This window comes from Pleurodeles waltl, chromosome 3_1 (genome assembly GCF_031143425.1).
Source record: "Pleurodeles waltl isolate 20211129_DDA chromosome 3_1, aPleWal1.hap1.20221129, whole genome shotgun sequence".
In the NCBI taxonomy this organism is placed as follows: domain Eukaryota; kingdom Metazoa; phylum Chordata; class Amphibia; order Caudata; family Salamandridae; genus Pleurodeles; species Pleurodeles waltl.
The window spans coordinates 1,687,057,056-1,687,073,115 of record NC_090440.1 but is presented as its reverse complement, the minus strand read 5'-3'; the positions used below and the strand labels follow the sequence as shown (position 1 = coordinate 1,687,073,115).

Sequence of the window (16,060 nt, the reverse complement as noted above, 5' to 3'; positions counted from 1 at the left end):
TTTGATGTGTATATATATATATATATATATATATATATATATATATATCCCAACCTTTTTTTCCAATGTGCCAATGTAGAGGAAAAAATCACTTAACATTCCATATTTCATGAGTACGTGGGTTTTCTCCACCAGGAAAAAATATTTTGAATTGAATTAGAAAAGGAAACAAGCATTGGCAAAACCAATTAGTCTTACAAGCCCTGTATTGGTTTTACATTGTAGCCACTTGGTAAACATGGGTGTGATACCATCAATAGACACAGGGTAACACTATTATCCTATAGATATGAAATTGGGAAGCGGAAAATTAGAACTTCAATTCCTCACTCCAATAACAATGTTTGCTCAATGGGACAGTGTAATCATGTGCTGGAGACCTGTATTGATCTCCTTAGTGCCCTCAACAGACAGCCACACTGAAAGCTCATCCATTTCCAATCAACCTGCAGGAGTCATTGGCATAATAAAGGCACCCCGAGCTCCAGGGAGCCCCATCAGTAGTTTTTTGTGCCCGGTTGGCCAGCTCCTGACTGGGTCCAGGGAGTCCCTTCAACGTTCTTCACAGTGTGGTGGTGGGGGGGTGGGAGAGGGGGGGCTCACATTTCGTTACACCACTGGCAGGAGTATACTTAGTGGAGTAGGAGAAATCGAGAAAATTAGAAAATTTACAATTTGTTTACATTGCATGTGGAGATTTTTTGCCAATTACCAGAAAGTCACACATCAACCATTATTGGTGGAATTTGTTTAGGAGGAGTAGATTTCTGTCTTTCACAAAATGATTGTGAACAAGTCAAGACCACCAGTCCATAGTGTTTTAAGTGGCTTGGTAAATGAAGTAGGAGCTGCAAAGTACTGAATCTCTAAATGGGCTGGAAAGCAACTCTGGACGCCTGCTTCTGAGGTCTGTGGAGTTACCACGACTCAGATAGGGGGGCGGATTCTCTGAGACTGAACCTTTAAGGTACTGCTTTTCTTCTGAGCCTTCAAAGCTATTTCTAATATTCGTCGGGGATTTTCTAGTTACTGAAATGTTTATATTCTCAAAGCTGTTCGTCGCAATTTTGGGCACTGTTATCACCCTGAGCAAGATTTGAAACAGACTTTAATCATTTAATGCCATGAATTTGTTTTATGTCAGCTGAAATACATTACATTTTAAAGTATACATATACAATACAAATAGATCATTGGTATACATCATCATTCTATTACTACAGCACAGGAGAAAATAATACAAGTGAGAAAATAAGATTAATTGTAGCACTGCCAAAATAATCAAATACTCGTGAAGACAGGCAATATTATTATTTTTTAGAAAAACACAAAGATAGACTTGATCCCGTGTAGGCTACCCGACCATACCAATTATCTGCCAGTGCTGTTTACTGCCTTTTATGTTACCACCATCCTCGATCCCATTTTGCACAACAGTGCAGACTAGTGTTTCTTGAGTGTGGGTAAATGACCTTAAACATTTTCTCGAGCATCAATCTATCAATAAGACAGTTGATCCATTTATTGACAGCTGTCACTCTAGATGTTAGCTAAGTTTACACCGGGAAAAGCCATTCAATAATCTATGAGAAATATGCATAGGGTGTAGAATTGGATATACTGCCATCTGTCAAGATTTCACAATTTTATAGATGATTAATGTTCAAAACGTACAGGTTTCTGGGCATATAGCCATCAAGGCAGGGGGCAACTCTTCTTCCTTGTGACCGCAGTATAGAAGGAAATTGACTGAATATTCTACCCCAGTTTTAAGAATAGGATTACAATGAAATTCAATAAAGCAACTGCTGCACACAAAGACCTATGGGGACGAGTACCTGCATCATGTAGCTTGAACACTAAGCGCTACCATTCTGTAAGCCATTCCTACATTTTGGGACTACTTTTAAATAGAACACATCTGAGTTGGTGTGATTCGGTTAAGTTCTGTAGAATCCACAAAATACTTCAGGGCAAAGACCATTCCGGAGGTATTGATTCGCTATGGAGTAGAGAGTTGAATAAATCTGTCTTATTTGCAAAATGGTTTAAAAATGTGACAATGGTAGCTGCTTGAATGACTTCATCATTTAGCGCTGAAGGAAGGTGCTGATTAACCTTAACACCATTGAATGCATGTAAGCTCAACAGAGTGAGTCGTATTTAAAATCTTCGCCGGGGACCTTTAACAAGAGCAGATTACCATGAAGCACACAGTGCTCAGCTGCAACTGTTTTTGCATTAACTGCAGACTTGTGATCCTCGGTCACTTTATTTTCCTTATCACCGACTCGTCCGCTTTGTACCACTGTCCTGAGACTGAAAGACTCTGGAGTCTAAACCATCACTTGCCACCTTGAAAGAATCAACGGATGATATGCCTTTGTCACTGTGCTGCCTCCTTCAGTTGTTACTTCTGCACCTGCATCTGCATTTGACTTGGAAAATAATTAGAGCATTCCTGTTTGTACCATGGTGACAAATTTATATTTGAGTGTACCATAGTAGTGTGAATAAGACCTGCCATGAGTGATTTGCAATTAGGCCTGAAACGAGTCAACACCCATGTAAAGAGGAGCCTTGATCATTGACTTAAGCAGTTCAACGGCTTCCCTTATGTTTAATTTCTCACTAATTCTTTGAACATCTTCTAAATTTTTGATGTTGCACCATTAGTTCCTGCTGCTTTATTACTCAGCAGTAGAGATATGGCCTGCATATTGTTTATCAGATATAACTGGTGCAAGAAGCTGTTCCACTTGTTAAATTACAGAGACACTGGAAGTCTGACACCTAGTTTAGCTCATGGTAAAGTTTGTTATAGAATGATACAAATCCTTCTATAAAATCTTATTCCTTCTTCAACAAGTTTACCCCAACATAATTAAATGTGCAAAGCTGGTGTTTGGCTTTCGTCTTCTTTCCCATCAGGGTCATTTACATCCCACCAGCATGCACACTAATCTGATATAATAGCAGACATACTACAATTAAAACTCGCAGAGATAAGTATACGTTGGTAAGTTTACTATTCTTAACTTCACAACTATGTGCCCTCAATATATATGTATTGTTAAGGTACATATTTGTGAAGTACACATTTACTTGTATGTGCATACCTTGTGGATATTTTGGTCGTTGACATGTTTTTCAAATAACCTTTAAAACCCGATACCATATCTTAAAATATCTTCTCCTTCACCTATAACTTGTTGTACCCAGGCAGATAATATTTAACCAACAGCCCTATCATAAAACACTTTACATCTAAATATTGTTTTGATGTGCTTATCATATAGTGTTTCAACTTTTCATCTACATTTGCATAAAGGTGACTTGTGTATTTGATGATTTCCACTAATGAAGCTAGACAGATATTGAAGCAAATTATTCTGTTCACTGAGCCCCAAATCAAAGTTATGTGTGTACTATTTTATTTTGGCCGCTAAAGTTCTGTTTTTTCACCCAACCATTAAGTAAGGTCTCCTGATCTTTGAACAGTGACTGGCCAAGGGACCGGTGATTGCTTGTGGAGGTTTGTTGCATTTATTATCTTTGAGTTGCATTGGGACATGGGTCGGATAGGTTGTAATCATGCATCAGAGACAGAGAATTGAGGACATTTTGCAAGGTTGCAGTAGTGTCAATATTCTTCCCATATGCACAAACTAAATCCATGGTTCTTACATACTAAGGAGTATATTTACAAGAAAGTGATGCATCATAATTTATGCACCACTTTTCTTGTGCCCCTCCCTTACTGGCACCTACCAACACCATGGTTGCGCTGTATTTACAATACAGTGCACAATGGCGGTTGTTAGCACAAAAGCATTGAAATGTTTGACGCTATTGTGGCGCTTGGGTACACTAGGCTCCAAGATTTAGACACTAGTGCAGCAAAGCACAGGGAGGTCCACTGAAATTAATAGGTGTGTAATTTTAATACCTGCTTGCAGCAGACGTTAAAAATGCCAGAACAAATGGTGCAGTGAAATGTTGTAATTTTCACTGAGCCATTTTTTCAGTCCTCTGTGCACGGGCACGCCCCTTTGCATACATTATGCCTGACGCAGGCATAATGTGGTACAAGGGGTCACAAAGTGGCACAATGCAAGCATTGCACCACTTTGTAAATATGGAGTGGCAGAAATGCCACCTTGGTGCTGCCTTAACATAAAAAATGACACTATGGTGGCACTAAGGTGGGGCAAGGGGCTTGTAAATATGCCCCTTAGGATTCAGATTCAGAGACCATGGTCTGCTATATCGCTGTGGTAGGACTGCAGTCTGACCTATAATCCCTGCCGTCATTTGGTGGGGATTGGAGTGAGGAGGATGTTGGCTGTTGAGGCTCAGGCAGTTGAGAGCCAGTCCTTTATACATACAGGAGGGCAATCGTTAGGATTAAAGAGTGGAGAGCTATCACAAGTTCGAGGGAAGCTGAGATGGTAGTATACCTTGAGTTGGGCAACAGGGTTCAATCAATCAATCAATCAGCATTTTGTATAGCACTGCCTATTACCCAGGGGGTCGCAAGGCGCTGTTGAACGGGAGCCGGCCATTCCAAGAGCCAGGTCTTGAAGTCCTTCTTGAACTGATTCAGCGAGTGGGCCTGCCTGAGGTGGGTAGGTAGCATGTTCCAGGTCTGTGCTGTGAGGTAGGTGAAGGATCTACCTCCCTCATTGCTCTTCCTGATTTTAGGGTGGTGGCGAGGGCAAGACCAGAGCTGTCTGGTGGGGGTGTAGAAAGATAGGTGGTGGTTGAGGTAGGCTGGCCCAATGTTGTGCAGAGCCTTGTAGGAATTTGTCAGGAGCTTGAAGGTGATGTGTCTGTTCATGGGGAGTCAGTGCAGGTCTGTAAGGTGGGTGGAGATTTGGCTGTTGCAGGGGATGTCTAGGATGAGTCTGGCTGCTACGTTCTGAATTCTCTGAAGTCTTGGTTGGAGCTTCTTTGTGATTCTGACATAGAAAGTGTTGCCGTAGTCGAGTTAGCTGCCTACAAGTGCTTGGGTGACTATCTTTCTTACCTCAGTGGGGATCCATTTGAAGATCTTTCAGAGGAGGTGAAGAGTGTGGAGGCATGATGATGAGACGGTGTTGACTTGGGAAATTCATGGACAGCTTAGAGTCCAGGATGATGCCCAGGTTGTGAGCATGGTCGACTGGTAGGGGGCACACCAGAGGGCAGCTGGCCACCAGGAGTCATCCCAGATGGGGGGAGTGGGTCCCAAGATGAGGATCTCAGTCTTGTCCGAGTTGAGCTTGAGCAGCTGTTTTACATCTAGTCCGGTACTGCCCTCATTCTGTTGTTCTTGACTGTTGATGGTTTGTCGGTGAGGGAGAGAATTAGTTGTGTATCATCGGCGTAGGAGACTATGTTGAGGCTGTGCTGTCTGACGGTTTGGTACTCCACAGCAGGTTTCTGTAGGTTCCGAGATGAACAACAGGACTCTGACTCTCTGGGTCCTTTCGGTGAGGAAGGAGTGGATCCATTCCGGGGCCTTACTGCGGATGCTGGTGTCATGAAGTCTGGTGCATAGGGTGGTGTGGGATGCGGTATCGAAGGCGGTGAAGAGGTTGAGGAGGATTAGGGCAGCTGTGCCTCTGTGGTCCAGTATGATGTAGATGTCATACGTGGCTGCGAGCAGGGCGGTTTTGGTACTGTGGTTTCTCCTGAAGCCGAATTGGGAGGGGTCCACGATGTGGCTTGCCTCGAGGAATTCCATGAACTGCGTGTTGATGGCCTTTTCGGTTACCTTGGCTGGGAAGGGAAGAAGAGAAATGGGTCTATAGTTTTTCATATCTCTGGGAATGGCGGTGGGTTTCTTTAGTAGCGGGTTCATCTCTGGGTGCTTTCAGTCATTTGGGAAGGTGGCAGCTTTGATGGAGCAGTTGATTTTCTGGCACAGCTCGGGGGCTTGGTAGTGCTTGCTCAGTTGAAGGTGTGGCATGGGTCTGAAGATGCCCCTGAGTGGATTGAGTTCATGAGTGTTTTGTGTCTTCTGTAGTGATGGGGGTCCATTGGCACAGAGTCGGCTGGGCGGTGGGGTCTTTGGTGTTGCTGGTCCACGGAGGAGGTGGGATTTGGCTCTTGTACCCTTCATATATGTTATGGATTTTGCAGTGAAAAAAGGTGGCAAGGTTGTCACAGAGGTCTTGAGAGGGGGGATGTCTGTGGTGTCTGTGCTGATGTTTGTGAATTCCTTAACTTTGCTGAAAAGATCTTTGCTGTTGTGTGCGTTGGTGCTGATGCGTTCCTGGATGACAGCCTTTCTAGAGGCTTTGATGCATTGGTGCCATTGCAGGGGCAGCAGCAGGAGGGAGCAGGCACAGGAAAAACGAAAAAGCAGAAAAAAGGAAAAAGCCAAAGAAAGAGGAGAAAAATAAAGAAAGGCAGAAAAAATCAGAAAAAAACACAGAGAAGCAGAAAGGCAGCAGAGACAGACAGAGGCCACTACTAGGCCACCAGGAATGAGGCGCAAGTGGGTGCCTGAGTGTGGAGGATGGCCTCGAACTAGAAGCCAAGCAGGCTCACTCTCGCAGGGCAGCAGCAGCAACAGGTGGTGCTGCGCGGGGGCACAAACGCTGACAGTGTCAGTGTAGGTTGCACGAGGAAGGGGGATGGTGGTGGAAAACAGTGGAGCTTAAACAGGTACACACTCTCTCAATGGCTTATGCTGTAAGAACTATTAGGTCACATCCCCTCAAAAAGAAGTATAAGCGCTCCTGACAGCCTACTTGGAATGTGAATGGGATCCATAGCGAGGCCAAGAAAATACTAGTTTCTTATAATATTTGTCACATCCTATTGATATGATCTGAACCTGCATAGGTCATTCAGTCTTTTAAAGATCACTAACTAAAAACACATTACATGTTCCATCAATAGTAGTCTTGATCTATAATTCTATGATTCTTCTGACTTTAACAAACAACCAGGTGCAAAATAGATTGTTTTTTGTCGAAAACATTAGATTTCATGGTTAAAAATAAATTTTGGATATGAAGGGAACAATATTTTCTGGATGTTGTGGGGAATAACCACATAATAAACTTTACTAATGACTTGAATCAGCCTTGGAGCAATTCGCCAAACTTCTCTGTCTGTAAGTGTGACTTATGTCATTAAACATTGGATCGTTCATAGAGTATATAAAAAGCAAAATCATCATTATTCTCTCTTACTTTGGAAATCAAGGCAAAGCAAAGGTTAGTACGGACCATGAGCCCTGCAGAAACAAATGTATCTGCAAAGGAAATGCTATTCTTTTAGGCTAGGCTCTTGGTTAAACTGTTTCTCCTTACCCTCATCCTAAACCCTACAGTATATGTCTGGAGTAGAAGTGGCCAAATATCCTATTTACACCAGTTTAGCTCAAAGTGTCCACTTGATGATGAGAGGCCTTTAGTAAAAGCAGTGTGACTTCCTTGCCTCATAGAAGTTGCAATGCCACTTATCTGAAAGAAGCAACCAATCACCAAACTTATAATTTGTCTGCAAATATTTATTTTGCATCTGAATTGTGGTTATAAATACTATGGTGTGTTGTGTGGCTTTAAAAAAATTGATAAACATTGTGTACCATCTGAGGCATATTTGGCCTCGCAGAGCTGTGGCTGGCCTACCATAGTCCGAGTTCCCAAATACACAGGCAGCATATTTTCACCAAGAAAGTGCTCCTGTTATTATGATTGGCACACTTTTGGCAGAAAGGTCAATGAAGTTTTTTTTGCTTTTCAGAAGCAAATCTCCAAAAGAGTTGTATATTTTAAAAACGTATGAAATAAACCTCATTTACCCACTGGGAGTTTTCTCCCAGCTTGTGGATGACATTTTTGTTATTTTCCTGCCTGAGACCACCACAACTTGCATGTTGGTCTTAGGTAGGAAAAACAGTATCAGAAGGCTTGCCCTAAAATAGATTAGCTGTACTATAGCAAGTGGACCTGTGTTAGCAGACTCACCTGCAAGTTGTTTTTCACAGCAGAGCCAGATGAACTTCAGTGTCTGAAACAAAGTGGCTGTCCCATCTTCAACTGAGGAGGGGTATTTGTTATTGGAATATAGAAAATCCAATGAGTGTTGGTGGATGTCCCTTTATTGCTCCACTCTAATTGACCTCCATGGCTTTCTCAAAAGATTTCTGACTTTGAGGATTTCACTTTTTTAGGGTTGCTTTTGTTGGTGAGATTTGAAAGGGCTGATAAGCTACAACTGCATTTGGACACACATATCCTATATTACGCAACAGTATCATAAGTATGGAAGTCTGGCAATGCTTGTTGTGACTGTTGCTCCATACAATTTATTTGCCCTTTTATGTTCCTTAAGCACTGTCAGATTTCAAGATTGCCTAATAAGGGGTCTTGCTTGGGAGCTAAAATACAAATTTTGATCCCAGAGTCCACTCATGGATCATCTATAAAGGGCCACCAGGAAAGGTTGTAAAGTGTCTAACTGAGGATCACTGTAAATTTTCCCCCTTCCTTCCTTCATCAAGGAGTTCGTTACTTGGCCAGGGTAAGCAATGACTTCTTGACTGGTAGCTTATCTGTTGTGGGTACAGCCTTTTTATTATATATGTGAGAGAAGTATACCAGCACCAATTAAAAGCATGTAGTTCATATAACAGGGCCCTTCCTTTCATTTGAGTGCATATTCTAGTTGGTATGCTTGTGACCCTATTTGGTGTGTGCTTGGAATGTCAGGATTTCCCCTCAGATGTCCTACTGGATGGTCACCACTGTATGTGACCCATCTTGCCTTTTTGTACAGATTTATCTACAAACAAGGAATATATTGCCAAATGTTTAGATTGCTTTTACTCAAACTGACTTTCACAATTTTGTGTAAGAGATGTTTATGAAACACTCTCTGGTTGTCTGCCTTTAGACACATTAAATCAAACTCCTGTGTTAACCAGACCTGGGCCCCTGTTCAGTTCCCTTTAAAATAGAATAATACTATACTCTTTGAGTCAATAGGTTGAACAAACGCACCCTGGCAGGACTAGTGGACCTGACTTGTGCTTCGTGGATGTTGTAGATACGTTACTAGTAACCACCAGATAGGAGTAAGCCAAAGATTTCCTACCTAGAATTTGGCCTGACCTGCTTACACAATAAATAACTTGCCTTTGGATCGGAAGCAACTCTTGCATGACTTCAACCACACCCTTCTCCTGGCATGACCAGACAGTTTAAACGCTACAAGAAAAGTATTGGAATGAGTATCCTCCTTCCTGTCAAAAATAACCTATGTGTTCCAGAAAATTTAGATCCAGTTTCCACTCAGCAAATGGAGAGTCCTGCAGCATGTTCATCTTTAATATTATTACATTTAGATGTAAGTTCAGTTGCTCTTCTTTACAGAAATTCAGTATCATCACATATTTACCTGAAGATGATACTCAAGTTATCTTCAATCTTTCAATACAGGAAAAGGAGGGCTTAAGGAATATCCCCATGTCCTACAGGAAGCCCAGACATGGATGTACACCAACTGTTCAAAATTAGACCCGGCAATCACCAAAATATCAAACTCCTAGTGATAAATAACAACCTGAATGTTTGGGAACCAAAACAATGTGCAACTTCTACGGGATCCTCCACAATCCTAGTAGGAGATGCACGGAATTATGGAGCACTTCCCTGTGAACCAGGTTACCAAGCATTGTTTCTTTTACTTAAGAATCCTGCATAAGTGAGGAAAAGAGTATTGCTTAGGCAGCATGGATATAATATACCAAGTACTCCAAAGGTGTGGCCTCTCAGCTTCTTATCTCCTTCCTTCACATTTGTCTCTACCATCTTCTTCTTTCTCTCCTGACGTTCTCCATTCTCATCCCTTTCTCCATTTTAAATAGCCTGCCTCTCCTTCCTTTATGTTTCCTTTCTTTGGTGCCTTATGCCTCTAGTCAGACCCAAAGAAATGCTGATGCAGTGTAAAAGCCCGAGAACCCTTTACTGACCTGACCAATAACTCGACTGGAAAGGGCTCAATAAAATTTTAGATCTTAAACAACAGCATTTACACATGCAACTTATTGATGTGTAAACTCTCTTTCAAAGTCTCAGCAAGAAACACTTGTCTCTCCTATGAAATGTTGACGCAATTTTGGTGCTAGTAGTTTTTTTAATACTTTACCCCTCCTCTCACAGACTGTACCTCCAGCATCACCACACAGATCTGTTTCACACACTGGATAATTGCATCTGGGGTTCCCGAGATGGTCACTGCTCGTTCTGTTGAGTTGGGCAGCATATCCCCTGCCACCTGTACTTGGGCACCTGTGGACTGTAAGATACAATGGAGACACCAAGTAAGATCCTGAAATGCATTATCTAACTTCCTAAGGGAGTAGGCTAGGAGTACAGAATCCAAAATATTGCCTGGATAGAATGTTGCTAACACAATATTGGGGGACAAAATATCAAAAAGTTTGTTTCTACACATTTTCTATACCTAACTCCAAATATATATGTATTTTGGTGACATATATTGTCAAGATGTAGAGGTGGAGTTAAGAATAGCAAACCCTTATCACCCTCCGTGCACCTACCTTTCGATATATTATCCCTGGATATTGTGGTGACAATATTTTGTCCCATCATTATTTGGAATTCAACATTCCTTACTACAATCCTTAAAAAAACTGGACATGTTTCAACTGAATAAAGAGCAAAGTCAACTTACAGTGCCTTCAGAGGGGCTACCATATAGGTAGTTCCTCTGATGGCATAAGGATCTCCGCTAGGCAGGCAGGGATCTTTAAATATAGTGGGCTGTATTCCACCAGGACAGTGGAGTGCCTTCACTGCCCAACGGTACAGAGTAGAGTCTGCCAAACACTAACTACTAAAGTTTGAATCTGATTGATAAGAACTCAGGAACCAATGGCATATTAATTTAGTGATGTGTTATAGCACATAACTTATAAGGTGTAACAAGATTTTATATGGTGCACCGCCAAGGATATTACAGAATACAAACATGGTGCACAAGAGAGTGATTGGAAGAGGTCAAACAAAGCTGCATGCGTGCACTGAGGAGGAATGGAGTCAGTTAGAACAAAGATGAAGAAGTACATTGTGGAAGGATGTCCTAGAATGCAAAGAAGATGGAGTCCAATGAATCATTGGGATTGGCTCTAGCAATGTTGAACACGTGCACCATGAACACAATGGTACACAACGTGCTTTAGGGGAATGGAATGGGTTAGAACAGAGCACGACAAGTGCACAGCACAGAAATAGCATAGAAAACAGTGACTCATGGTGTACTACAGAGTGATGGGATGGGGCTAGAAGAAAGCAGAGCAAGATGTATAATGGAAAATAGCAAAAGGACACAGTGGTGTATATGGAGAAATATGGTGGACCAAAACAATGCTGTTACTAGTGTACCAAAACCTTAGAGCAGGATGACTGGGGTTACAGTACAGAGGAATAAGATGGGCAACAACACAGATACATACTATGTACATTGGAGGAAAGGGCCAGAATACAAATTCAGATAAGCTCTTTAGGGTCATAAAAAACCCAAATAACCATTTCATAGCTCTATAGTGTTGGAACAGAGCACAAGCTTCCAAGAAATATTTTCAAATTGTTGAGACAGTATACAGGATCTGATGGTACACACAAGTATATTACGCAACATCCATTGTCTTGCTCCAGAGTGTAGGGACAGAACACCAGATGTAATGGTCCACGTGCACTTAAAGTTTGCACATATTTAATGGATATTTCTGTAGTTTTATTGTGGCTCAGGCCAAAAGACAGACCGACAGAGTAACAAAGCAATGTAGAGCCTCAACTTCATAAACTACATAGATAACACTTCTTTTTTCGTGATTTATTTATGAAGATATGCATTGAGTCTGCATTGGGAGGGTGGCAGTGTGTGTTAGGGAGAAGGTTGCTTTATTGACTACACTTACCTCCCGAATCTCTTTAATCTTGGAACCTCCTTTGCCAATCAGAGACCCACACTGACTGGCTGGCACCACCAACCTCAGAGTGACTGGTGGCTTACTGGTGGCAGTGCTGTTACTCATTGAGTTAATGATGTCCTGGGAAGAGAAACAAGCAGACACAGCACTGTGTTACGCAACTTCTCTGAACCTCGATTTATCTAAATACACCAAACCCAAAGCATGCTACAAAGAAAGGCAAATGAGCGTTGAATTCTAACTCACATTTTTCAGCAATATGGATGTTCCTTTGGACACATCAAGGTGCCCATGAACTCAGTCACAATGAATTGTAAACACATAGCCACATTGGGCACGTATGTATAAAAAAAAACATTTTTGAATAAATATTTGTTTAGAAAGAAAGTAACGTATACTGTAGTGAATGTAATTGAAACCTCATAAGAGCTTGCAGAATGGATGATATCCCTCTGGTCTGCTTGCAGAATGGATGATAGCCCTCTGGTCTGCTTGTAGAATAGATGATAACTTGAGCCGGCCACCACAAATGTCAAGAGTATGGGTGGGCAGGGGTGGGACAAGGATGGAGGGGGTGGGGAAATAAAAAAACAAAATACAAAAAAAAGTACCTTTCCGATGCCTGTACCCTCGCTCCAGTTCCCTCTCAATGGTGTTGGTGTCCCAGCTGTCCCTGGGACACCAGCACAGGCTCCCCATGCAATCCTGGTGCTGCTCTCATGCTAAACCGAGCATGAGACCAGCACCAGGATTGGTCTGAGTGGTTGGTCTGCCGCTTAGACACTGCATGGGAGTCTGAGCACTTTCTCCAACACAGCTATGTAACGCAGCTGGATTGGGGAAAACTAAGTGCACATGTGTGTTTGGTCGGTCTAGGACAGCCGGCCAAACCCACATGTGCACTTAAGAGCACTTCACTCCCTCTCCCCTCTCCGCCCTCCCATGGCCTGCCCATCCCTCCCTGCACATGCTGCTGGCTAAGCCAGCAGCTGAAAAATAAAACAATAGTAAGCTATTATAAGGTGGAACAAGATTTGATATGGTGCACCGCCAAGGATATTGCAGAATACTAATATGGTGCACAATAGAGTGATAGGATGAGGTCAAACAAAGCTGCATGTGTGCATTCGCCATTACAAAAGAGCTGGGCCTGGTGATAACCCTCTGGTCTGCAGGTCAGATGAGAAGAATCCTCTACTCCCCTAGCAGAAGACCGTCCACCATGCTTAGACATATCTGCTAGGTGGGCATGAATTTCAGTGCCTTCAACAGAGCTGCTGCTGTAGAAGCTCTGATAAAGGCTCTGACGTTTTACAGAATGAGCCCCTGCCATGCAAAGTATTTTGTTTCTCAAACAAAAAATCTCCGGAAGAGGAAGTTTGTTGTTGAAAAACAAAAATAACATGGCCCTGACATACTAGGATGTTTACTATTCAGGAATGCAAAAATTTCTCAGGAGGTTCAGAACAGGACACATGGATGACAGAATGATTGTCCTTAAAAGGGTGGACTTTCTGAAGTGTATTGTCCGATGACTCAGTTGTGATGGCAGAACCAACAGAGTTTCTGCTTTCAGAGGCCTGGTACTTCCCGACCCTAAGTACAGCGGAGGAACCCTAAGTTTGTTGGACAAGACACCCACTCTAAATGAGCCCTTTAGTCTCCACACCTAATTCTGATAGTAAACAACTGAAAAGTAAAGGATCTCAGCATAAGTACAAAGACTAACAATAAAGTGCAGTATGTCATACGGGCAGAAGGGTACCCGAGAAATGCTCATATGGTCAGCTAACCTCATATCATCGGGGTGCATGGCCACCTATCCAGCCCACAACAAACGTACTGCCTCTCACGTGTATTTATAAATTAATAGCTAAATTACTTACCAGTAAACCTGTATCGCCAATTCTTCATTCCTTGTCGCAGTCCCTGTCATATTGAGCCCCCTTTCCCATAATTCCTCCTTTTCCTAACTATTCACCTATCAAAGCCTCAAGCCAAGGCTGCAAACTAAAACGCAGGGAGAGGGTGGGAATAAGCCTGGGACAGGAAGGAAGAACCTGAGTATGGAATTACTAATGAGAGTTCTAAGCATTACTTATTTATCTTTCTTCCTAGTTCATGTGATTCATGATGACATATCCAGAGCTGTCCAGCCACTTCAGAATCACACTTCACAAAAACCACAAATACCAAAGCAGAATGCAACACGCAGCACATCTTTTAATATGTAGAAGGCTGGCCCTTTGTGCAGTGTGCAAAACCAGGCACACTGTGCACAGAGTTCGACAACCACACGTTGGTTTACAGAAGTAAAAACTAGACCGACAAATGCTCTAATTTTTATGGTAGCTTGACCAAGCAGTTAGGCTAATCTGGAGAACGTCACAACATTTGTTGTTCTCACAGTATCAATGAAGCAAAACACACACTCTAAAGAATAATTCAAGCTCAATTTACAAAAATAGTTCAGATATGTATGGAATTTCTAAGACAAAGATCACCAAAATCAGTTAAGTACTTTTTAAGTTATGAATTTTTTAAGTTTAGAAAATGTCTCAGTTCTGTGCGTAAGTACCAACAATAGGAATCAATGGAGAAATACTGCCGGGTGCAGAGCGAATTGGTGAGCCAGGAGCTGTGCGCAAAGGTCCCCTTGGAAGCGGGAGGTAGGTTGCTTTGAGGGTTGCAGGTCAGCAGGGGCACTCTGGTGGGATGTCTTGGTGTTTTCTGAAGTTCCTCGACTTGGGCTTCCTTCTGGTCTTTTTTCAGTCCAGAGTGGGCTGTCCTCCTTGGTGTCTGACGTTGAGTGGCCAATATCTGGGACTATTGCACAGTTCGGCCACTGGAGTGCCAAAATACTGGTAGGTTTTGTCCTTACCACCCATCGGGTGAAATTTGGTCAAGCTGTGGTGTCCGGTTCCTTCGTCAGCAGCCAGTCAGTGAACTGGACTTCACTGGTCTTTTGGTCTTTGTTGCATGAGAGTAATGCCTTCACTCTGAAGGGAGATCGTCTGTGATTTTTAGAAGATTGGAGGTCCTCTGGGGGTTTGTAGAGTCCGTCCAAATGTCCAAGCAAACCCTGAGTGGTGATTCTCGAGTGCCGGGTGCAGCAGCCAGGGTTTGGCGCCTTCTTCTTGGTGCAGCAGGACTTCAGTTCTCGAGCCTTGTGTTTTCTTTGTTGCTGATCTTCTTGTGTCCTTGGAATCTGAATCGCTGGTCGAGGGGTGCCCACTAAATACTGTATTTAGTGGATGTTTAGGGGAGTACCTAGTATTGACCAATGGGTGATCTAACTTAGGGTGGCTACTCCCACTAAGTGACCACATCCTGTGGGCAGAGGTCACTTCCCTGCACCTGATTGGCTATTGTCCTTTCATGCAAGATTGAGGAAATTGAAATGGAGGGGTCATCTCACATGCAACACCTTAGGGGTGGTGCAAGATGGAGTTGACCACTCCTCCTGTCCTTTATGTGTTTTCCTGGAATTGATCCCACCAAAAGTGGGGGTTTGCAACAGTGGTAGCCATCTGCTGCTAGAAGCAGGCCTAGGGGTCTAGTTTCAAAGGTGTTAAGCCCTTTGAAGCTCGCCAGCAGGGCAGAGCACATTCCTGAGGAAGGAGGTTTAACCCCTCCACAAAGAAGGGGCTTTGTTCTGGGACCCATAGAGGAGGATCTCACCCCAGGGTTCCAGAATCTTGCCTGTTGGTAGCAGGCTGGTTGTGTCTGGCCAGCAACCATGGCAGTGTTAGATGGTTCTGGGTACATTTTGCAATAAATCCAATAGTGGTACCAGTTTGGATTTATCATTCTGAATTGTTTGGTACCAAACAGCCCAGGGTTCAGAGTAGCCATCATATGGCTGTGAAACTCGTACTGACCAGTGTCCAGCAGATGCATTTAAAATGGTTGCTCTTTCACTTACTATGTCCCAGGTTTGGCAAGGACACAATAGGGGAACATTGCTCATGCATGTATGTCCACACATACTCCATAGTGCACTCTGCCTTAGGGATGGAAGGCCTGTCAGCGGGGTGACTCACCTATATTGCATGCTGTGTATAGTGGACAGGACACACAGGCTGTGTGCCATGGTGAGTTTGC

The 16,060-nt window shown here is 42.9% G+C and overlaps 1 protein-coding gene across 6 annotated transcripts in view; it reads right to left on the bottom strand.

Moving 5' to 3' along the window:
* The window catches only part of PCBP3 (poly(rC) binding protein 3), a 184,078-nt gene that overhangs the window by 71,437 nt on the left and 96,581 nt on the right, over positions 1–16,060 (bottom strand). For 4 of the 6 annotated variants that reach the window (XM_069225481.1, XM_069225475.1, XM_069225476.1 and 1 more), the window contains exons 6-7: positions 11,945–12,076; positions 10,150–10,299 (exon numbers count right to left, since the gene is read on the bottom strand). In XM_069225481.1, the coding sequence (XP_069081582.1) occupies positions 10,150–10,299; positions 11,945–12,076 (282 nt within the window). The remainder of the gene's footprint in view (positions 1–10,149; positions 10,300–11,944; positions 12,077–16,060) is intronic. The other 2 variants (XM_069225477.1, XM_069225478.1) reach the window with 1 other exon arrangement.